General features: G+C 36.5%; 1 protein-coding gene and 1 long non-coding RNA gene across 3 annotated transcripts in view; one reads left to right on the top strand and one right to left on the bottom strand.

Annotated features, from left to right (window-relative positions):
* The window catches only part of GNPAT (glyceronephosphate O-acyltransferase), a 35,158-nt gene extending 10,898 nt beyond the window's left edge, over positions 1-24,260 (top strand). For both annotated transcript variants that reach the window (XM_034428383.3, XM_034428384.3), the window contains exons 4-16: positions 4,388-4,517; positions 5,483-5,610; positions 5,906-5,981; positions 7,601-7,752; positions 9,165-9,295; positions 9,716-9,939; positions 11,459-11,704; positions 12,810-12,889; positions 16,769-16,909; positions 18,189-18,288; positions 18,379-18,472; positions 20,505-20,566; positions 23,670-24,260. In XM_034428383.3, the coding sequence (XP_034284274.2) occupies positions 4,388-4,517; positions 5,483-5,610; positions 5,906-5,981; positions 7,601-7,752; positions 9,165-9,295; positions 9,716-9,939; positions 11,459-11,704; positions 12,810-12,889; positions 16,769-16,909; positions 18,189-18,288; positions 18,379-18,472; positions 20,505-20,566; positions 23,670-23,713 (1,608 nt within the window). In that variant the 3' untranslated portion in view covers positions 23,714-24,260. The remainder of the gene's footprint in view (positions 1-4,387; positions 4,518-5,482; positions 5,611-5,905; positions 5,982-7,600; positions 7,753-9,164; positions 9,296-9,715; positions 9,940-11,458; positions 11,705-12,809; positions 12,890-16,768; positions 16,910-18,188; positions 18,289-18,378; positions 18,473-20,504; positions 20,567-23,669) is intronic.
* On the bottom strand, positions 7,882-20,787 carry LOC148116858 (uncharacterized). The gene is made up of 3 exons (XR_015731451.1): positions 20,724-20,787; positions 18,512-18,656; positions 7,882-8,087 (listed from the first exon to the last, which is right to left on the bottom strand). It is a non-coding gene; the product is annotated as an uncharacterized LOC148116858 (long non-coding RNA).

Raw genomic sequence — 24,260 nt, 5'->3', positions numbered from 1 at the left:
TTACCCAGCTGGTAGAACATTAGCTGAAGGAGAGAAAATCTCAGTAACCAATTATGTGACTCAATCCTTTTTTTTTTTTTTTTTTTTGAAAAACTGTAATTTTTCACAATGCTAGATATATTAGTAGTATCACAATTATGCTTAACGTTGAGGGACTGTAGATTACTTTGTGGGGCATATAAGAATAGGTATAGTGGATGAAGAACAAGTAACAATTATGCAAACAATTTTTTTCTTGTATGATATTTCTTTAGATAGATGGTATCAAAGTTCCTACAGTTTTTCTCTATATGCAAAGCAACAGCAAAACAATAGGTATTCTAAAAAACCTTTTAAAAAGCAAGAATTAGTTTGACAAATGAAGACAACTGTAAAGGTGGGATGGAGTTAGTGAGAGTAGTTACCATCTAAGAGCCTATAGACAGCTCTGTCACCTTACAAATGGATAGATCTATTCTGGAAGTATGTAATTATGTCATGTTTTCATCATAAACTGAAGCAATGCTAATATTATGTGGAAATGTGCTTTAACATAAATATTGATACTTTAGGAGAGTTTCCTCTAACAGTCAACTTTTTCATAAAAAAGGTTTTTTGCTTTCTTAAGTCACATGTTGAAGCTGATCTCATTTTCTCTTTTTTTGCTTTATCTTTTCTGCTTTCTAAAATAGTTTTCAGCACTATGTGGGTAAATTGTTTTGTCATAGTCTCAGGTGTACTAGTAAGAAAATGATCAGGTGTGCCTGTTCTATTTAACCACACCTAACCTATCAAAAGATAAACCTAGAATTAACCAAATTCATAGTTAGAAATATGTGATGAGGATTTCTTCTTAGAAGTATTACAAAACTTGGTTGCAATTGGAGCAGATCTATAAAGTGAGGGGAGATTTATGCAAGAGGGCTTAATTTTGGAGTGCTGTAGGCTTATGTCTGTAATAGAACTGCCCCATTTTTCAACTTCTTATTCCCTCCCCACCTCCATCACAAAATTTGCTGGGGAGGATTTGAATATTTGCATGTGGAAGATTAATCGATAGATGATATTGAGTTGGAAGATGGAAACCATTGTGTTTTGCCAAATGGATCCTTTTCCAAGCGCATTTATTTACCTGATCTTGTATTTTTTTTTGTCAAAGTAAGTTGGGATACGAAACTGATTGGTTTCATATTTCATATTGGCTCATATTCATATTTTCACAGGAATATTTAAAGGCAGGAATAAGGGACAGATTGGTAACATTTTAGAAGTGTGGCAATCCCTGTAACCAAAGATTTGGGTTGAAATTGTCACTTTCATAAGTAAAACTTAGACATAAAGTCATTCTCAAATAGGGTTAATAAATAGATTGGATTTTTAACATATTACAATTGTTAATTAATAAGGTACTTGTGTCTCTCACATGTAACCTTCATCTCTATAATTATCCTGTGTTCCCTTCCCTTTTGCCTACCTCATTCCATTGTACATCCTACATCAGCTTAACCTCTTCAGGGATCTGATGAAGTGAGTCCTAGCTTAGAAAGCTTATGTCTTTTCATAAAATTTGTTAGTCTGATAAGATGCTACCAAACTCATTCTGAAAAATGATCAGAGTAGACCATTTTTTAATTATGTTTAAAGTTTAAGTATTTGTTAATACTCTTGACTGTGCAGTTTTCATGAATTCTGAACCAGCCACACCTGGAACACACCAGGCTGAGAAAGGCTAAATGTTTGTAAATCACAATGTTCCATATTGAGTGATGAGACAAACTTTGCTTTGCTTATGCTGGGAATGTATGGGAATGCTTAAGTTTGTCTATCTGTCTGACTGTCTGTCTGTCTATCATCATCTATCTATCTCCATCCATCCATCCATCTGTCACATTTTGGAACCACCCATCTTCCCACAGAGGGACTCCTTGTGACTCCCTGTATTTTCTTACCACATGACTACATTTAGTGGTTAAAGGTCCATATTGCTGATCAGCGTAATTTTCACAACTAATATAAGCAAAGAAATTACCCAAGTTAGTACTCAGATCATTACCAACAAGTGTCTTGTAGCTCCTTGATTTTAAGAAATATATCTGACTATGAAAAATATACCCAGAGAAATAGGTAAAAAGCAGCAAATAAAACAGCTAGCTACAGAACAGCAAAGCTTTTACAGACATATAGATGCACTTCATTCAGGACATAGCCAGAACTTGTTTTTGTTTCCTAGTTTATAATCTAAATTCTAAAAGCATTGGACTCTGACCACCCAGTTTCTATCAATCTTTGTCTATTACAATTTAGAAAACTATCTGGGAAAGGGTCTGGCTTTCTTATACTAAACAACCTCTGACCCGTTGGATCATTTTTTCAGATATACAGGTAGTCCTTGACTTACAACACTTCATTTAGCGACCTTCGAAGTTATAACAGCACTGAAAAAAGTGACTTATGAGCATTTTTCACACTTAACAACCATTGCAGCATTCCCATGGCCACTTGATGAAAATTCAGATGCTTGGCAACTGACTCATATTTGTGATGGTTGCAATGTCCCGGGGTCATGTGAACACTTTTTGCGACTTTCTGACAAGCAAAGTCAATGGGGAAGCCAGATTCACTTAACAACCGTGTTACTAACTTAACAACTGCAGGGATTCACTTAACAACTGTACCAAGAAAGGTCATAAAATGGGGCATAATTCACTTAACAAATGTCTCACTTATCAACAGAAATTTAGGAGTCAAGACAACGTAAATGAGGATCGTGTGATCCCAGCAGCATGGTGGCAGCAAGGAAATGGCAAAAACTTTTCAAAATTTCATTCCCATGGGAGTAACAGGTCCCAACATGTTGTAGGTTAGCTTATTTGAGGTGCCTTGTTTGAAAATGTTTTGCCCTATGTTGCAACATTTTGCCCAGTAAAAGTTACAGACACAAGAGTTTTAGTAGTATATAGATGACAGACTGGTACTAAGCACTGATCTGTACTTCAACTGAAGATTCAGTGAATCTAATTTGAACTTTGGACAACGCAACTGAAATCACCCACCATTTTTTCCAGATAGAAATTATTGGGAGTTATTTAACACAAAATACATTGCATGCTGGTTTGGGTGGGAAAGCAAAATTTTTAAAAATCCAATCAAAGGAATTGTTATCAGTGAAATATGGGAGAAAAGAGTTGTGAATTATAGTTGTGAACCCCATAGTTGTTGTCCTGTCAAAGTACAGAGCTAAATTCCCATTTTTGCAGGCATGTTTTTGCACATTTAGTCCCTATATAGTGGTTGGTTGTAAGCCGCCCAGAGTTGCCCTGTGCTAAGATGGGTGGCCAATAAATTTTATAAGCCATGGTGGCGAGTGGTTAGAATGCAGTACTGCAGGCTACTTCTGCTGATCACCGGCTGCCAGCAATTTGGCAGATCTAATCTCACCAAGCTCAAGGTTGACTCAGCCTTCCATCCTTCCGAGGTCGGTAAAAATGAGGACCCAGATTGTTGGGGGAAATATGCTGACTCTGTAAACCAGTTAGAGAGGGCTGTAAAGCACTATGAAACAGTATATAAGTTTTAAATGCTATTGCTATAAATAAATAACTAACATAAACAAATATGCCTTCTGAATTCTAGTCTTCCAGAATTAATTTTAGATTAAGGGAGTCACATGTGAGCGATAGAAAATATAATCTGTGGCCATCATTAATGGTACAGGGCAGGGATGAAATGTTCCCAGTTCGGACCGGATCGCTTGATCTGGTAGCGATGGAGGCGGATGGTTTGGAGAACTGGTAGCAAAAATCCCTGCCCTCCCCATGTCCAGCTGAGCCACTCAATCATCAGAGGCTTTTTTTATTTTATTTTTAAAAGCTTTTTTAAAAAGCTTTATTTTTAAAAGTTTTTTTCTACAACCTCTTCGGCTGAAAAAATGCTTTTAAAAGTAAAAAAAAAAAGTCTCTGATTGTGCAGCTCAGCTGGGATTGTCAGAGGCATTTAAAAGAAAAAAAGCCTCTGCAGATCAGGCAACTCAGCTGGGATCGTCAGAGGCTTTTAAAAGCATTTTATTACAACCTCTTCGGCCGAAGAGGTTGTAGAAAAAATGCTTTTAAAAGTAAAAAAAAAAAAAAAGTTGGCCACGCCCACCCAGTCACATTAACTCCCCCCACCAAGCCATGCCCACAGAACCTGTAGTAACAAATTTTACATTTCACCACTGGTACAGGGTTGCAGGTAGATGTAGCCCATGGATTTCAATGCAAAATGTGCATCTCTTCATAGAATTAACATTTTAGCTTGGAGAAAACAAATGGCATAGTTGTAGTATTTGTTTTAGTAAAGCATTGCCTTTTTAAACAAAAAGTCATTCACGATGTCTCTTAAACATAAATAACATGTTGTGTCCTGTTAGTTACAACAGGCAATCCAAGAACATCCCGTTGTCCTATTGCCCAGCCATCGAAGCTACATCGATTTTCTCTTACTGTCCTATGTGTCATATAGCTATGACTTGGCTTTGCCCGTCATTGCAGCAGGAATAGGTAAACATTTTAATTTTATTATAATTTGCTTTTAGTTCACAGAATTTTATGTTAGTTGAAGCTGGCTTGATCTGACTGTTATAAAACTGGATTGAAATATTTCTTCTTTATTTATGATCTCTGTGTGTTTGTTGTAAATCATTTATACTTCTGGGCAAAAAACACCAACATTAAAAAAAAGGCTGAATTCATAGCCCTCCCCCTGTTCCCATTCATAGAAAACAGAGTAACTTGTTTTAAGTTAATTCAAATTCATGACTGCATGTAATCCATATTCAGAAATTACTTTGAACTTCAGCTTCTAATATATATGAACTTGTAAACTTTAATAAACATGAGATGCAAATGATCACATAATGCCAAAAATAGATATAGATACTGAAGCTCTTCAATATCTTTTTGAGCACTTTGTAAAGGTACAGTATATAAATTGAATATGTTAAAAAGTTTAGCATGTTCTGTATACATACATTTTAGCTTTTTAATGGAAATCTGAATTGAAACTAACTTTGATTTAGAAACATTTAATGGCAGTTCAGACTTTATTTTAAATATAATTAATTGAAGAAGCAGAAGCTATTAACTAAGCAGGGTTTAATTAATAGCCAGCTTCTCAAGGCAGAGATGTTAGTTAGGTCAACAACCATCATCCATGTTCAAAGTCAAGACACGTAGCCCAAAACTCATTTGAACAGTAAGATAAGTAAGGAAAAAAAGGGGGGAAACTATAATGGATATAAAAAGGGGATTTTTATTAGCCATGCTGTGTCTTATATATGTGTCTAATTAAGCCATGCAAAGTATCCAGGAAACTCTACTAAGATCTAGCAAGTGAGTCTAACATAGACTTTCCTTGTTGGCAAGATGCTATTAATGTAATTTTACAATAAGGTTAGAGCTTTTGGACTATCTTGCAAGACTGACAATGGTTGACTTCTTTCATCTATCTTCTGTGCTTTTGCCAGATTTCCTTGGAATGAAAATAGTCGGTGAGCTGCTTCGAAAATCAGGTGCCTTTTTTATGCGACGTACATTTGGTGGCAACAAGCTATATTGGGCAGTGTTTGCTGAATATGTCAAATGTAATTTAAAGGTGAATAACTTTATAATAGCCAGTAATGTTGTGTTGGTTTTTGCTAATGGTAGATACTTCATTGGCAATATGTAAATATATATATCTGTCCTGAGGAACAAGAGATTCCTTTTAATTTTAGATTTTGAAAATCAGAGATACATGTTTTCCTCTTAATTAACTTTTACAGTTATTTGCTGCTTCATTCCCCCCCTCCCAATTTTATGGATTGCTTGTCTGAAAAAATGTATATATCTTACTTGTTTTGCTAATTGTTAACTTCTCTCTTTCTCTTTCTCTTTTCTCCTCTCTCAAGAATGGACATGCCCCTGTTGAGTTTTACCTTGAAGGTACTAGAAGCCGTACTGCAAAGACATTGTCTCCAAAGTTTGGTATGTTGGTCAAAACGTTACACCTGCTGTAGGCACAGTTGTACAATGTACCTTTAGTACAATGTGGCTGTGAATACTTAAATTGATATTAGAAATCTGATAGGAGCATCTAGTGCAGGGATGTCAAATTCCCGGCCTGTGGGCCAGATGCGTCATGCGCTGGCCACGGCCACCTCAGTTTTAGCAAAGGGAAAAAGTTGTGATATGTCATGTGACGACGACGCGAGTTTGACATCCCTGATCTAGTAGACTTCTTAGAGGCTGGAAGATTCCAGAAGATTCCAGAGCCAGAATGTGTGCATATTCCTTCCATATGAGGGAAGTAAGTTGCAATCTCTCCCTGCTTCAAGAGGCAAGCGGCATTACAAGCAATGGACCCTTTACAATAATGAATATAGTGACAAGTGGAATGGTAAAGAATATTTAATTTTCAAATTTCTGTACTATTTTTTCTTTTTAGTAACTCTGGCTGATAAACTTTGGGAGAATCCAGCCTTATTTGTCAACAGCTACTAGGGACTGACACATGTGCCTGAAATGAAAGATGTGTTAAATTCTTTGCATGGAACAAACACATTGTGGCTTGAACTTTTAGCCAGACCATTCCAGTATAGGTTATAGTCTAGCCAAACTGAAACCCAGAAAATATTGCTCCCTAATTTGAGTCAAGACATACCTGGTAGGGACATCTGGGTGAGTAAAGCTAGGTTTGTGCATCTCATCCTCCCCTCCTTTCTTCAGCATGTGCCCATCTCCTCTCAATCTTTCCTTTCCCCTTCCCATAGTCATTTGTTGTCATCTCACCACATATGATGGTGATGATGATGATATTATCCATTCAGTTATGTCCAACTCATGGTAATTCTGTGGGGCAGGTCTCTCCACATCTTCTGATCTTGCGCTACTTTGAGTTGTTCTTTGCTCTGGCTGATGTCAGTTTTGATGGTGTCCATCCACCGTGTTGTGGTGGCCTGGTTTCCTTTTACTACTAACTCTTCCAAGCATAACTGCTTTTTCTAGTGCATTCCCTTGCATTACATGGTCAAAATTAGTGAGACGCAGTTTTGTGATTTTGCCTTCCAATGACATGTCTGGTGTTATGCGCTCCAGTACTTCCTTGCTGGTCACCTTTACTGTCCAAGGACCCACCGCATATGGCAACCGCCAATTGCCTGCCTCAATCTCCCCAAGTTTCTTTTGCCTTTTTTCCTTTTAGTTGGGAACTATATTTACCCCTGCTCCATATACTTAGGTGGTGATAGCCCCTCCCTTGCTCTTCCCACTTCTTCCTTTCCCCTTACCTTCTTTTAACCTCTCTCCTACATCCTATGTAGCACTTGCTGTTTTATCTGTTTTGAACACCTTGTCCAACATGTATATTCCAGTTCTGTGCCTGGATCAAACACAGATATTTTGGATCTGTGTTGAAAAAAAAAGAAGACTGTGGATTGATAAGAACTTCCTGTTCTATGCATGAAATGGTTCATATGCAGAATCTTTTGCACAGCCCTAAAATATAGGGTTGAATTCCTACATGAAAATTAGGTATTAACTTAGATTTCTTTTAAAAAGGCTTTTTGTACTTTTTTTTTAAAAAAAGGTGTTCTTTGTATCTGCAGGTCTTCTCAATATTGTGATGGATCCTTTTCTTAAAAGGGAGATTTTTGATGTATATCTTGTCCCAATCAGTATCAGTTATGAGAGGGTGTTGGAAGAATTTCTTTATGCATATGAACTTTTGGGAGTTCCTAAACCAAAAGAATCTACATCGGTAAGGAATCTAAATTGGCATACTTGTGGGAGAAATGTTGGATACTGTCTTGCTATTTCCTGTGGAGTAGGGTGATTATAATACTAAACTGTAAATCAGCATTACGAAAATAAAATAAGCTGGAGTGAGTTTAGGTGTCACCACATTTTCCCTTTTCTTTGTTCAATGCAGCTGCAAGAGGAAATTTGAAAATTTAGATTAATCGCAGCCAATTTTAAACCATAGTTTATGGTATTGGTTTATTTCAACTAGACATGAATTAGGAGACTGAACGGTATACAAAACTGGGTAATCTGAAATGAAGGCAGAAGCTTCCCAACTCCTTACAGGTGCACCTAAGAAGAAAAGAAAGAGAAAAAAAAGAGAATTCATTGCTTTCTGTTTTAATTCTTAGTATGCTAAATTGTAATTGGTTACTCTCTTTAGGGTACCACTTTTCACGGGCCACTTCAGCTTTACTTCTGTAAAATAATAAAAATAATAGCATTAAACCTCATAGACTTTTTGTGAGGATAAAAGAGGTAAGAATAATAAAGCTGTACAAATTTAAGAAGCAGTACAGGTTTCCTCGACTTATGACCACAATTGAACCCAAAATTTCTGTTGCTAAGCAGGGTAGTTGTTAAGTGAGTTGTGCCTCATGTTATGATCTTTTTTATCACAATTGTTAAGCAAATTGCTGCAGTTCAATGAATCACATGGGCATTAAGCGAATCTGGCTTTATACTTGTTAGAAGACGGCTGGAAAGGTCAATGGTGATCATATACAGTAACTGTCATAAATGCATGCTAGTTGCCAAGTGCCAAATTTTGATCATGTGGCCATAAGAATCTTGCAACAGTCGTAAATGTGAAAAACGGTCATAAATCACTTTTTTTCAGTGCCATTGTAACTTCGAATGGTCACTAAACGAAAGGTTGTAAGTCAAGGACTACCTGTACTGCAGAAATTATAAGAAGATAAATAATAAATGTATTATATCTATATGTATTATATTACATATCATTATGTATGTATTATATATATTATATATCATTATGTATGAATTACATATCATTATGTATTACATTACAGACATAATTATATTACAGATTTGACATCTGTATATCTCTTAGGATGTGTGTCAACTTGCAAAGCTTTCAAGTTGCCATGAGCAACTTTTTTCGGCAGGCCTAAGGATCCTTTGGGAACAGGGTACCTGCAAGGTGACTTTATTATGGATGGATTTTTAAACACTCTTCCATGGTTCTTCTCATATGTCTTTTTTTTTTTGCTTTTTTCTTGCTATTTTAAGATACATTTTTATGTATCTTTGTCGTTTGCTTTGTCCAGCATCACATTTGTGAAATCGGGTGCTATGTAAAATCAGTCGGCCTTCAAAATTTATTTTTATTTCATTTTTATTCCTCAGGGACTCTTGAAAGCCAGAAAAATTCTAAATGAAGATTTTGGAAGCATACATGTGCATTTTGGACAGCCTGTATCACTCAGAACATTGGAAGCTGGAAGAATGAATAAATATCCGTTTAATTTAGTTCCAAGGTATGCATTTCATGGTTGAGTATTTTTAATAGCTTGCAAGAAAAAAAAAGGCTTTGGTATCTGTCTTTCATAGAACTCTTATATTATCTGCAAAAATAATGATTGACTAGCAATGCAGAGAAACTCTTCTAGTAATTGTTCAGATGTCTGTAACAAGATCTGGTAGCTCTGTTTTGTTGCGTTTTGAAATCATTGGATAACTGGAATGTAAGGAATGTGTTTGTGTGTAATAGAAGTTTGGAAAAGGCTTTGTTTATTAAAAGATAAATTGCTTTAGAGGGGCTGAAAGATTCTTTGCAAAAAAAAAAAGAAGGAAAAAGAAAGGAAACCCAAGGACTCTTCTATGCTTCAATTAAAGCTGAAAAGGGATTGCAAGATAACCATTCTAAGTGCTTTGCTCATTGTACATTTTCTTCTTAGGCACATTCCCCAGAAGCCATCTGAGGAAATACAGAAATTTGTCACTGATGTAGCCTACCAAATAGAGCTCTTACAAATAGAAAACATGGTTCTGAATCCATGGGTGTTGATTTGCACTATCTTGCTCCAGAATTTACCAGCCATAGATTTTGAACTTCTGGTGGAAAAGACACTTTGGTTGAAAAATTTAACTCAGCTATTTGGAGGATTCCTAGACTGGCCTGGTATGCAAGCACACTTGTACATCTTTTCCTTTTCTGAAAGCAGTATAGTTTGTATTATTCTTTGCTTCTATTTTAGGATAGTCAAAGACTAGAATGAAGAATATTTTTTTAGAAAGCTAAAACTCTTTCTGATTGTCTGATTATCATGGAGAATAAGGAACATTTTGTATTTTTTCAAAAAAATAGTAGATTTAAATCCTATCTTTATATGGTACAATTTGAAGCAATGTTAATTATGTACCCTCCTCTTATTTTCCCCATAACCCCGTGAGGTGGGTTGAGTTGAGAGAAAGTCACCCAGTGAGTTTCTGTGCCTAAGGAGGAAGTAGAACTCCTGGTTTCCTAGTTTCTAATCTAGCACCTTAACCACTGCACCAAAATTGAGTCCTAGTGAAAATCCCAATAGGGATAAAATTTGATGAATTTATCCAACCCTTGTTCAGGAGTTGATTTGACTTTCAATTATGTACAAAAATATTATCATTTAAAAGTAGAAGACACATTATAAAACAGTTTTTTAAATGTTTTATAAATCATTTTTTTAAAAAAGTGTTCTGGCAAATTTAAGCAAAATCCTCCCCCCACCCCAACCATAAGCCCATTTCTAATTTGTCATTACAATAAGGTTGTGAAAGTCAGAATTAATATTACTTGGGGAAGAGGACAAATCTTCCTCAATTCCTGTTTTTCCTGATGCTTGACTTCAGGTCTTTTGGGATTTTTTGTTCTTTTTCACTAGTTTGCCATACAATATTGTAGATATTTTTGCTAGGTGCTGAGGGCAGGAAATAGAATACTGTTGTACTTGCTGGTTGTTTGGGGTGATAGGGGGAAATAATTATTATTTTATGTGCAAGTTCCCAGTTCAGACATCTTTCTCCCATGTACAAGAATGTGGTTCTTCTTTCCAGTTTTGCCTGTATTTGTTTGAGGTTTTCTGCTACCTTTGCCTTTGATTTTCCTCCTTGCACTTTTATAGATTTCACAAGATCTGATTTAGCTGCTTCCAAAATGTTCTAATATTAACTAATCTAAAGTCTGGAAAGCTTTTCTTTTTTTAAAAAAAACCTCCTTGCGCATTGACCACTTGAGCTGAAAATGTCATTCCCCAGTGTGCCAGCAACAGCAAAGAATATATTTGTTTTGGATAAATCCTCATTTTTAAAGTTTGGAAACTTGAGGGGGAAAAATTTAGCCAGGAGTCTTGGCTGCTGTTTTCCCTTTATTTCTTCATTCTTTGGTAAGTTTAGGAAGTTTTTTTAAAAAGGCTAATAACATCAGAGTAGCTCCTTCAAGATGGGTCTTTTGGACATTTTTTTAAAAAAGATTTCCCCCCCATGAAAACTTCCCTGAAAGGCTCAGTCCATTCTGAATGCAAGATTGACCATTGTGAAAATATGTGAATTGCGAGACACCTCCTCCCACCAATTTATTTTCATAGTAAAGCAGAAAGCTAAAAGCATATCTTTGTAGGTACTGATATTCCTTTGCATTTGTTTATTGTTGTTATTGTTGTTAGATAATCGTTGTGCCAGCAAAGCTGTAAAATCCGCCTTGGCGCTGCATTCCAACATTGCCAGCTTGGTCAATGGGGAAGTGATCCTCAATGACAAAGAAATGGGATTTGTTACTACAGAGGATCCTGTGTTTAGGCGAGCCTTCTCCAGCCTCCTGTGTGGCTCCTATAAGAATCAGTTGCTTAATATCTTTGTGCGACCAGCTCTTGTAGCAATTGCATTGCAAATCACACACAGTTCCAGAAAAGGTAATTTCACTTCTCTATTATAATTACAAAGATGACATCTAAATCACAGATAAACTCCGTTGCTCAATTGCATAAGTCACTAAGTAAACAAACATTGAATTTTAATACAGTCCCTGGGCCCAAGAGCTCAAAGCATGGAGAGAATACAGGTGCACCAAGATAAGCATGTTTTGTGAATAGCTATAAAGACGCTTTTTCACATAGAAATCTTCCTTGGTTTTAAGTCTATGAGCTAACCAACACTTTGTAAATAGATTTGAGCTCAGTTACTTTTTAAGCAAATCTTGTCCTTCACCTTAGATCAGGGGTCTCCAACCTTGGCAGAACTCTGGGAGTTGAAGTCCACAAGTCGTAAAGTTGCCAAGGTTGATGGGTTTCTTAAAATCTCTGTACCAGATGAGAGATTTGCAGGAAGAGGGGGAAATAAACCTGTCGATGGTATTAATTCCAATAGTAGAGACATACAGTGAGACACAATTGTCTTTTTTTTTCCCTGTCGTCTTTTTGTTCTCTTTCTTCTGCAAGTGAATATATGGTATCAAACCAATTATGTCCAGTAAACCATTTCAGCCAGCCTTAGCATCCATTACGCGCACACATTAATTTAGCATAAGTAAAATATGAAGCTTGGGTAAGTTTGAACCTCTTCAAAGTAGCATTGATAGGGTTTTATGGTCCACATGTACTCTTCCCATAGCCTGACTATTTGGGGCTCTGGGCTGAAGTAGGTCTAAGCCATGTAGATTCAATTGGAATAATTCCTGTGCAGATGTAGCCATGATTCATATTTTATTCATCAGAGCATAATTCTTTAACAACTGTTTGCTGGAGATAGTAGATAGCTAGAAATGTTATTGTTTGCCATTGGAACATTCTTGTTTCTCTGGAATTCTGAATCATTTCAGTGGGTTCACGCAAGAGAACCCCGAAGGCATTTCCAAATTATGTCCACATTGTGCACATTTTCATTTATCAAGCAATGGTTCCACTGTATATTTGTGTGTATATGTGTGTGTATACATTAAATTGTATCTTTTACATTTATCTTTTAATAGCAAAATTATTTGAAGAAAGATCTTACTCATAAAAAAATTATGTTTTGCAGAAGAGGTCTATAACCAGTTTTCATTCTGGCGTGATGTTTTTTCTGAAGAATTTATCTTCTTTCCTGGAATATCCCTGAAGGTAAACTGTTAAGTCTTGAGTTCTTAATATTTGAGGGAATTTGTCACGACTTACTTGAGTTTAAGACTAGGGACAGTTTTCTATATTGGGTGTGTGGGTTTTTTTTTTTAAAAAAAAAACTTTTCTTTTTGATATTCTTTTCTATGAAAACAAAATATAAACAAAAACTCCCCTATTTTGAGTATTTTGAGCTTGAAACAAAGCTGATCCAAACTGAAAAATACTGAATTTCAAGCTCAAAGCATTTCCAGAGCACTATGAGTTTCTAAGTTGAACCAGCAGTTCTGCAGGGACTGTTGATGGGACACATTTTATGAAATTTCAGACTCAAAACAGTCTGAAGATAACATTTTGCAATTCGCAACCACCATCCAAATACCTTCTCCTTTATTTTAATCACTTGAAAAACATCATTATCCATTGGTAAACAATATTCAAAGTTTTTCAAAGTGTTTTTTGTATTAAATAAACCTTTGTCCAGTCATCCCCGAATTATTTTGTTTACATTGATATCCCAATTAAGAGTGAGTGTTTTTCAGGTAACCTAATTGCTCCACTGATAATAATAGGTTTAAATAGAAAAATATTCAAAAGATTAGAAAATGGAAACAAAAAACAAAAAAAACCCCAAGAGGTCATCAGTTTTCAGGATCATTTTAAGTGGGTGGAGTAAAATTCTTGTCTCCCAAGAGCTCCTTCCTGCGTGCCCTCAACCATCTCTGTAATTTTCTAGTTTTTGTAATTTTCTTGCTTCTCATATAACAGTCTGTGCTCTTTTTTTTCATTTTTGACACAAATCTGGGGACCTTCCACTGCCCCTATTCATTTCCACTACAGTTGCTCTTATCCTAGGGGTGTTACCGTACCCCCTCTGCCTACTGCTTGGATTTGAGGCCTTGCCGCATTTAATTCATACCCATTTTGACCCAGAGGAAAACCATAATGAATAGGCTGGCAGAAAAGTACGTGCACAGCCACTTAATCTAGTTTGGTTGCTCCCCCCCGCCTTAAGGAGAGATTGCTTCAGCGCATGTTTTCTCCCAAGTGTGGTTACTGGGCCATAAGGGTCCTTCACTTTACTCTTGCATAAGCCAAGTCACAACTGTTTGCTACAGACATTGTGGTGTAATTCTGTTACTCTGCCTGTTCAGGTTGAAAAGGCACTTCATCTTGTATCAATATAATATTTCAAGAATCCTCAAAGCAGCACAGAGTGCTCAGTTCCAAAATGCTCAAGTTCATTTCAAGTTCTGTGTCCCCCCCCTTTTTTTTCTTTTCTAATTTTGATACAGAAAACGCTTGTCAAATTCTTTCTCTTCTGCCCTAGAAAAACTATTTGCGCTTGTTTGAAAGAGCAGTTGGGAGCAAAACTCCCAATGGAAGACCCAGAATTCTAGAAATTGGGGGTGGGGGAGGGGAGGGTGAAAAAACAATTGATCTGATAATGACCATGATTCCAGAGCATTCCTTGATTACACTGCTGATTTTCAGCTATATGATTTCTTTCTACAATTTTTAGAAAAACAAACATACAAAATAGGATGATTAAGCTTCCATGAGGTTTAGTTTGTTCCTTTCGCTCCCTCCCGTCCCCAAAACAAATAGAAAAAGGCTACCAACTAAACCCTTTCTGCCTTGAGGAGGCTGCAAAACTTAACATGTAAAAAGCTTGATCACCTGTGGTTTAAATTGCAAATGGACACAGAAAGCCTATCAGTGCAAATGTGGAAGAAATGAAAAGTTAAACTTCTACTACATCCAAACCCAAATTGTGAATATTCTTAATTGCAGCTGGTTAAAGGAAACTACTTTCATTGGTCATATTTTGGATTAAAATGGACTTGTTTCAGATAAGCAATAGTTTGCTGAACTGATAATCTGTAATCATTCAAAGCCGCAGGGAAACCCTCAGTAACTATCTTGAAATTGTATTGGAAAGGGTGGGGCATACTGGAGCTGATTTCTGCCCCACAATCAGGTCATTCCAATTAGGTCAGGTGCATTCCGGGTTATAATTCTTCAATCATATTAATTGGGAAAGAATGTTTTAGTGCAATAGCTCTGATTGAAGGTTACAGTATAAATAATTGGCTATAAAACAGTCGCAGCTACCATTGCAGCTAGAATATACTTGGAGGATTCTTAGAGATGTACATTATTTATCATTTAAGAAAGAATTGAGAACCTGTGCTGCACTACCACTCTCAGCAGCCCTACTTAGCTAGTGGTGAGGTCTGCTGGAATTTGTAGTTGGATATCTGAACTTGCAACTGGTTATTTACCAGCAAGTTTTCTGAACCAGATCTTGTTCATAGTTACAGAAAGTCCTCTGTCTTTGGTTAGCAGGCACATAAGCGTACATATGCATTCTCTCCCTCTCTGTCTCCTCCTCCCTTTTCTTTTCCCTTTCTCTTTCCCTCTCTTTGTCCTTCCTCTCCCAAGGGGATTAATGGTGTAGGCACCATTGAGGCCAGGAATGTCATGGTCCTATCTGTCTGCAAACTATTCCTTTTTTTGTTGTCATTCCACTTTGGAAAGTAGTTCATATTCATTCTGATTGAAAGGTTTTGCCTTTGTATTGAATCTCTGTGTTACTAAATTAGAGTCCTCGCTGTTTCAATATATTGCTATTTTTATTATTTGACATTCTTGCTATTTTATTAAAACATGTATTTCACTTCACATAATACAATTTGTGAAGATTGCTCAGAATCAGTTGGGATTGGAGTAGTTTATAAATCGGGTAAAACAAACAAGCAAACAAATATAAATTCTTCATGTCATACGAAACACAGATCGCATTGCTGAGTTTTTGGGATTATTTTGTAATGCTGTAATTAAATTCATAAAAATATGTGTACCCTATGACTATCATTAAGTGTTGTATCTTATGATTCTTGATGAAGGTATCTTTTCTTTTATGTACCCTGAGAGCGTATGCACCAAGACAAATTCCTTGTGTGTCCAATCACACTTGGCCAATAAAAAAAAATCCTAATTCTAATTCTAATATTGAATCATGTCCACAAGGGTTTGGTTAGTCTTTAAGGTGTTGTTAGAATGTAGTTGTATAATATACATGGTGTAACGATTATTTAAAAAGTGTGTGTAATCTGAGTATAGAAATAGGGTTGTTTGGCAAACTGGAAGTACCTATGTAACTTGCACTTTCATTTTCTGTTTGGAAACTGTTCAATACCCTAGCAGAGGTGAGATAGAAAATAAAAAAACCAAAAATAAATATTATCTTCTGGCAAAAGGACTGTACTAGTCTGAGTGCATATCATGTCTAATGTCTTTTTTCTTGAAAAGCAGGTTTTCATTTAGAGATCTATAATTGGATTCTATTTCCATCATATCATCTTGCCTCATATGTACAGCTTGGCTTTGTTTTTGATAGGTTAGAGCAGTGTTTTCTCAAACTTGACATCTTTAAAAATGCATGGACTTCAACTCCCAGAATTCTCCAATCACTATGCCGGCTGAGGGATTCTGGGAGTTGAAGTCCACAAGTCTTAAAGTTGCCAAGTTTGGAGACCCCTGGTTTAGAGTATATGAGGTAGCTGGACTCCCAGAACAGTAAATGCTGCTAGTGGTTTTCAGAATTAGATTCCTGATTTCCCACCCTCCCTCCAGTTACTTAAGTAACATTTATTTGTTTGTTTATTCATTCATTCATTCATTCATTATCCATCCAACCATCCATCTCACTGTCACATGACTCTGGAGATGTTAACATGATTTGAGATGTTAACATGATCCGTAGATTTGTTTTTTTATACTCTGTGCATATTGGTTGACATTAGAACAAATTATAGATGTTACATTTGAGTTTACAGCCAGTAAAAAAATAATAATAGAGATTTATTTAATCTCTAGGATTTTGAAGAAGGTTGTTTCTTGCTTACAAAATGTGGAGCCGTTCAAGACACATCACAGCAAATCTTTGTCACAGAGAAAGGAAATACAGTAATTACTTTCTTGAGTGAGATGTTTAAGCCATTTGTGGAAGGTTATCAGGTATGGGTTTTTCGACATTCTTTTCTATAGTGGTCATCTTTGTTGTTAGGAGTGATAATAAATATTACATGTCAGTGCTGAGCTTCTGTCTTTAACTCTTGTAAATATATTGTCTCCCAATTCCAATAGTGTTTGTGTCTGTAACAGAAATACGCTTCCAGAGCATAAAAATGAAGAAGAATCTCAAAGTCTATCTTGAAAACAAGATTGCAGAGTTTTACGGATGAGCAAAAAACGAATCAAAAAATTAGCGTTAAAGTGCAAATATTATATCTAGCACTGAATTAAGACGTCTGGCAAGTAAAGAAGCCTTTGCCCAACAATTACAGTTCATCACGTTAGGAGAGAATATGAATTTCCCTGAGGAAGAGTTGAGGGCAATGCCATGAAAAAGGCCTTCTGCTTCCTTTTCTTCTATCTAATTTATGATGGCCAAGGCACCTAAAGAAGGGCCCCCAAGTGATGACCTTGATTTACAATATATTCAAATGAGAGCAGGCAGTTTTGTTACTTTTCGGATGGCTGAGTCTTTAATTCTCACAGCTGTGCTGTCTACATTTGGTGCTTAACTCCTAATACTACCAGGGAGCCACCATGTGACCTATCGTGGCTATATTTGAAGCTATTTAGGGCTTACTTTTAAATTAATTCATTGGATGATAATCTCTTCTCTCCACTACCACCATTTTTCTAATTTAAGCAAGGCAACTGTAGTATTACCAATGTGCTCTAATTGATTAGCATGGATATGTTCAAAGGAAAATGAAACGCGCACACCCTTTTACGTAAGATTGCATCACCTCACTAAGCTGATATTTTAGATATAATTGAGCATTATTATATTATAGGATTACAGTGTATCCATGAGGCAGTGAAATGAATATTGAATGGAAGGGCTGAAATCGTCTCACCAAGCCTCTTCCTGTCGGTCTTTCTGGCTTTTTACTTATCCTTATATCACTCATGACGCAGACAGTTCCAGTTCTTGTTTACAAAGTGCTTTGTAACATAAAAGTTCCAGAAACAGATTGAGGTATATTGTATGGGAAAATTTCCATTCAAAGAAGAAAGACAAATATATTTTTAGTGGGAATATTTTTTTTTGAAAATAGCTCTTAACCAACAACTTCAACTCTTTTAAATACGTGGAAGTATTTTTCAGCTCAAATGTTTTCAATTTTGTTGTGTGCCTACCTTCCCGTAAAAAAAAGAACAGTAGCTATTTTGTGATGAGCTTAGTAACACCAATGTAACCTCAGTTTAAATGTGTTTTTCTTAGATAATCTGCAAATACCTTTTTAATGAAACAAATGAAGCCTTTACTGAGAAGCACTTTGTATTTGGAGTCCGAAGCCTTGCTTCCCAGCTTCTGGAGACAGGTGTGGGATTTGGATATTACAGTGCTATAATGATGTTAGCTCTTAAATAAAAGGACCACATTTTTCATTGTCCCCATTCCTTCTGTTTAGGGAGCACTCAGTGTTATGAGGTCCTATCTTCGGATATGCAGAAAAATGCTTTGGCTACTTTTGTGAGACTAGGCATGGTGGCCAGAATGAAAACGTGAGTATATATCTGGAACCAGGGGCAGGTTCTACTTACCTTTACTATCGGTTTGCAACAGGAGCACACACGTGCGCGCGCTTCTGCACATGTGCAGATCGTCCATGATGATGTCTGGGCAGGTGGGCGGAGCTCCCGCCACTATTATTACCAGTTTGCAGAACCGGACTGAACCCACCACTGTCTGGAACTCAACAAAGAAGCTGAATTACTATCAATCTCCTAACAGTAGAAAATACTCAGAAGAAGGAATGTAATTTTATTACCATTTTACAGAGCTACAGTGCTAATTACAAAATTTAAAAGAACTCTAGTATGGACCTTGCCCAGGTCCCCTAGAGCTGTAGCTAAAATCATGAGCATTTTTTTTGCCCCATGGAGGGAACTTTCCTTGTCCTGTTCTCACTTTCCACCCAGTTTTGGAACCATTATATATTGCAGTACAATATATACCGACCGCAAAGGAGATTAGGTAGCAAGTTTGTATATGTTTATTTTTTTTCTAAAGATTTATATTCACTTGATCCCTTCGTGAGTCTGAGTGCGTACCGTACAATCAAGTATCCATGAAAATGATGATTCCAATTTTAATTAAAAAAATATAAAAATTCCAATAAACCATTAAAAGACTCTGTGAATAAGGTTTTACGCCCCATCTTAAAATGTAAGGAGGGGCTTGCTTCTTCTCCTGGCAAATTGTTTTATAGCCTGGTTTGTATCATGGGCACAACCATTTCTGACACGAAATGCAAATCCATGGCAACCTTCAAAAGAATATACCTTCTTATGACTTGGGTATATAGGAGGAGTAGGCACTGCGTAGAAGCAGGTGTTCTGTACCTATAAGCATGGTTGTACATCTAATAGATTGGACTGAAACTGAAATATTTAAGAAAACTGCTAGAAAGTTCCTGCAAATTCTACCAGTACTGTTGCTACCACAATCTGGAATATCAGATGTAATAGAGAATCTGGGAATTCCATGTCAGGAAAAGTGACAGCTCTCTTCAGTGGTCCTAATTTGAAAGCCAGAGCAAACACTCAAGTATCTATTGCATGACTCACAGTATGAGATCAGATGTCCATTAATTGACACATATATAATGATCTCATGAAGGACAAAATTCAGAGAGTTGGTGTGTTTATTCCGCACAAAATTTGGGGCCATATTGTAGATGAGCCTTGGCAGGTAATAAAAAAATGACCTGCACTACAGATGGGGTATTCCAAACCCTTAAATCAGATAGCAAATATTACCTGTAGTGAATTAATTATTAATTACTTCTGCAGGCTGAGCTGTATTTACAAAGTATTGTAGCCAAATGCATAACTGGAGCAAGTATTAATAGCCCAATATAGTAATATATGGTAACATAAAACATCTTATTTTATTTTTTAAGACTACCCAAATGTTATTATATGGCATTAGCATGTGCCTTACAATAAAATCTGTGGCTCTTCACTGTTTCTAGTGTATGATGTTTATAATTTGTAAGCTGCCCAGAACCACTCATAGGGAAAATGGGAGTCATAAACATTTAATAAATAAATAAAAATTAAAAGATAAATAAAATACATTGATCTAATTATTTTGCATAGTTAAACTAATGACAACATCAATACTTGACCTGAACCATACCAACAAGTGTGGCAGGGATTCTGATGACATCATAAAATAATTCAGAGGATAAATGTTTTATGTGCTATTTGTTTTTTTCTTTTAGATAATAAATTAACAACAATCCCCCAGATTAAAACAAACGGTTATGGTTGTTATTACTTTTCTTTTAAAGAGGCAATAAAGTTCTTAGTTTCAAACAGTAAGAAGCATTGCCAACTCTATCAATGTGCTAAATGATGTACTTCAGCATTTAATGTCTGGAGATTTTTGCACTGTTGGCATGATTAATTATGTTACTGTTGTTGCATGTTCAGAATAGAGAATTCATAGTTCCTTTTCCCACAATAAAGATTGGATGTTACAGAACCTCATTCAAATTCTTTCTCTTTCCCTTCTCACTTCCACCCCCAGAAATGATGGATTCACTTACAGAGTAAATAAAGAGTCCCTGGCTAAGACTGCAGGAATGTTTGGTAAGTGTGTATCTGAATAAATTATAAATCTTCCTGCCTTTCATTGCATCACTCTGTTTATATAGATTGTTCATTTTATTCCATGCAAATAAAACCAGTTTTACATAAATTAGGATGGAACACCTTGTTGGCAATTGGCAATGTCCAACATTCTTACCTGTGTATAGCCACAGACTTATACTATTCACATTCTTAGTTTGTTCTTCCGGTTTTTTCTTTCCTGTCAATTAGATAATGGGTGGAATTTTATCATCAAAACAAAACAAAACCTCCTTTGTATTCTGCATGTGTTTGTAATTTGGGATGGTCATATTTTAAGACCTGATAAATATAAACCTGCATAATTGATATATATAGAAACCTGGAAATGAGAACTATGACCTAAGATAATTTTGTTGATATACTATTATGTCTCAGTTTTGAGACATTGTTGTTTTGCTGTGGATGAAAAAAAAACCCACTACAAGTTAGAAATTTTAATATGATTTGAAAATGGGTATGGCAGGAGTTACTGAATTACAGAGAAGTTGGGGTGGGGAAATTTCATCAAATTCTATTTGTGCTGGGTTTTTAAAAATATAATAAACCTACTACTACCATTTGTCGAGCTCATGGCAGAAAGCACGGAAAAATCCTTCTCTAATGGGTTCCTATGGTAGCCTGGCATGCCACAGATTGAATGTGGCAGGGGGTATTGTAAGGAGATTTATTATCCATATTGACAAAGCTGCTTCTTGTAGTACTTTTTTGTAAAGCAACCTACAACTCCTAAGGAACATAGGAACTTGTGAAATGTCCTTAAACTACAAGGAATGGTTTATCCTTTTGGAACTATTTTAGGGAGAAAAATATTTTTTAAAACTAATAAAGCCAGGCTTTGTACAAAAAATTAATAGTCAAAAGTGGTGTGTTGACTCAGAAGTCAACTGCCTACATTTTTATCTGCTTGAGCTAAGACAGGGATTTCATATACTGAATGTTCATACATATGTTCATACAGTATGCACATATACTGTATGTGCACCTTTGGCTGCTTGATTGCTTTGATTCTAATAAATAGCCCTTGAGGACCACTCGGAGGCTTCAGCTGGTGCAGAATGCGGCCGCGCGGGTTGTGATGGGAGGGTCCAGATACTCCCATGTTACACCTCTCCTGCGCGACTTGCATTGGTTACCGGTTGCCCTCCGGGTGAGATTCAAGGTGCTGGTGATGACCTATAAAGCCCTACATGGCTTAGGCCCAGGATACTTGTCGGACCATCTGCAGCCAGCAATGGCTTCCCATCGCCTGGTGCGTTCTCACAGAGAGGGCCTTCTCTGGGTGCCATCGGCTAGACAATGTCGGCTGGTGGCCCCCAGGGGGTAGAGCATTCTCTGTGGGCGCGCCGACGCTTTGGAATCAACTCCCCCTGGGGCTTCAGTTGGCTCCTGTCCTTCGCACCTTCCGCCGCGAATTAAAAACATGGCTGTTTACATCGCCCAGCCTGGACTGAGGGGTTTTTTGATTATTTTAATGGGTTTTAATATATGTTTAAATTATATATTTATACATTTATGTATTTTATGTGTGCATATTTATGTATTTTATGTTTTATTGGGTTTGTTTTTATTTGTTGTGAGCCGCCCTGAGTTCTACGGAGATAGGGCGGCATACAAATTATATTAAATAAATAAATAAACAAACAAACAAACAAGCAAACAAGCAAACAAACAAGCTAATAAGGAACTGGGGCTGTCTGTTATAGAAATTTAAGATCAGTCTAAAGTTAGCCTTTTCCTTGAGAGAGACAATAGTGTGGGCTAAACTTCCTCTCTGACTACTAATTGCAATTCAAAATTTGTCTGGGTAGATTATTCCATTTTTATAATATTACTTGACTTCCATAACAAAACAGGTAAACAATTCATAGACTTGCTAATGGTAGTGATTGATAACAATACATGCTAATGACCTTAGCAATGATCAAGAGTTTTAAAAATTCTGGAGAAACTTTTAGGTCTGTACAGCTTTAGAGGATTTACATGCTATGAATGTATTTTTTTAAATTGTAAGCTTTTGTCTTACAAATAACTCCAAATAAAACCTTGGAAATCTACTTCCTATTAGTGCAGGCAGAGTACTAAGTTATATCAACTAATACTTCCTGGTTCAGTAAAAGTTAGCTTTTTACTATACTCTGTTCATGCTGAATTAATATTTGATCCTATAGAACCATGATGGCGAACCTATGGCACGTGTACCGGAAGTGGCACACAGACCCATCTCTCCAGGCACGTGAGCCGTCGCCCATTGCTCTTCCGGGTTCTGGCGCACCAGCCAGCTGGTTTTCACATGTGCGGAAGCGCCAGAAACCAGAAGAACAACTACCTGGTGCACATGCATGTGCCGGGAAGATGACCTTCTGGGTTCCAGTGCGCATATTTGCACTGGCAAGCTGGTCTTCACGTGTGCATGCGCACCAGAAACCAGAAGACCAGGTGGCCAGTGCACATGCACGCACTGGAAATCGGAAGATCATTTTCCCGGTGCACACATGCGCACCGGGCGGCTGTGTTTCCGGCACACACACACGTGCTTCTATTTCAGCACTTGGTGCTGAAAATGTTCACCAACGCTGCTATAGAATATGGGAACTTATGTAAGCCTCTTATGTTTTTCAAAGCAGAAAGCAGAAGGTATTACAATTTAGTATTTTTACATTTCTCAAAGTACAGTATTAATATAATCTGTTTTCATTTGTTGCAATGAAATGGAATTGGAGCTCTATTGTGGTTTCAGTGGATGTTAATAATTCTACCATTATTAATAGAAACAGTTAAAGACAACAGTAAAGAAAATACATTCTCCTAGACAAAAGTTTATTTGTTCATGATTATTTGTGACTCGCCATGATTTATCAGACTATAAAAACCAGTGACTTTTATGGATACTTAAAATACCACCACTTCTGACAATTAGTTTCAGTTTATTAAATATTTCTGTCTCTCTCAGATGCATACTTAACAATGTGCACTATTTCTATAAAAGCTTTGGAATGTTTCTTGAGATCTTTCCTTCTCTCTGCTCAAAACTGTTGGCACAACTGTATTCCTTCTTTTTCAGAATCTAGGATACCTGTAAGGAATGCAGTGACTGCAAGGCTTTAATTGAAGAAGGCTAGAATGGCTTGTCATTATGTACACTGTTAACGGTGGAGCCCGGATGGAAATGAGGCACACAGTGAGGAAAACGTTATTGAAGACTACAAAATACCCTTTCCACCTTGACTTGTTTTTGCTACACAGTGGAGGAGAAGAATTCCAGAAGTCAAACTGTTTACACCATCACTTGAGGAACTTTATCAGCGTTAACGCTTAGGAGTCTTTGTACATTCAAGTTCCCTGCAGTGAATATCACCTGACTCCCTCTTTCATCCAGATATTAATATTTGAATAGTAAGGTAATACCTGAAATGTTCACCATGATAACAAGATGATTGCTTTTATATGGTTGTTTTGTGGTTGTGAAAAAAAAAATAAGCTAAGGTTATATAACGTTGAAAGCAATATTTAAAGAAAACTATGATTGCCATTGTAATTTATGAAGAGATTAATCTGTTTCATGGAAATTAATTCCCACAAAATGTTAATGATGTAACTGATTTAAAAAAAGGTGGTATTTGCAGCTCTTGGAATATTAAAAACTAACACAGGA

This window comes from Pantherophis guttatus, chromosome 1, assembly GCF_059756535.1.
Source record: "Pantherophis guttatus breed Tessera chromosome 1, ASM5975653v1, whole genome shotgun sequence".
Classification (NCBI taxonomy): domain Eukaryota; kingdom Metazoa; phylum Chordata; class Lepidosauria; order Squamata; family Colubridae; genus Pantherophis; species Pantherophis guttatus.
The sequence above is the reverse complement of the archived record's forward strand: the minus strand, read 5'-3'. Positions and strand labels throughout refer to the sequence as shown.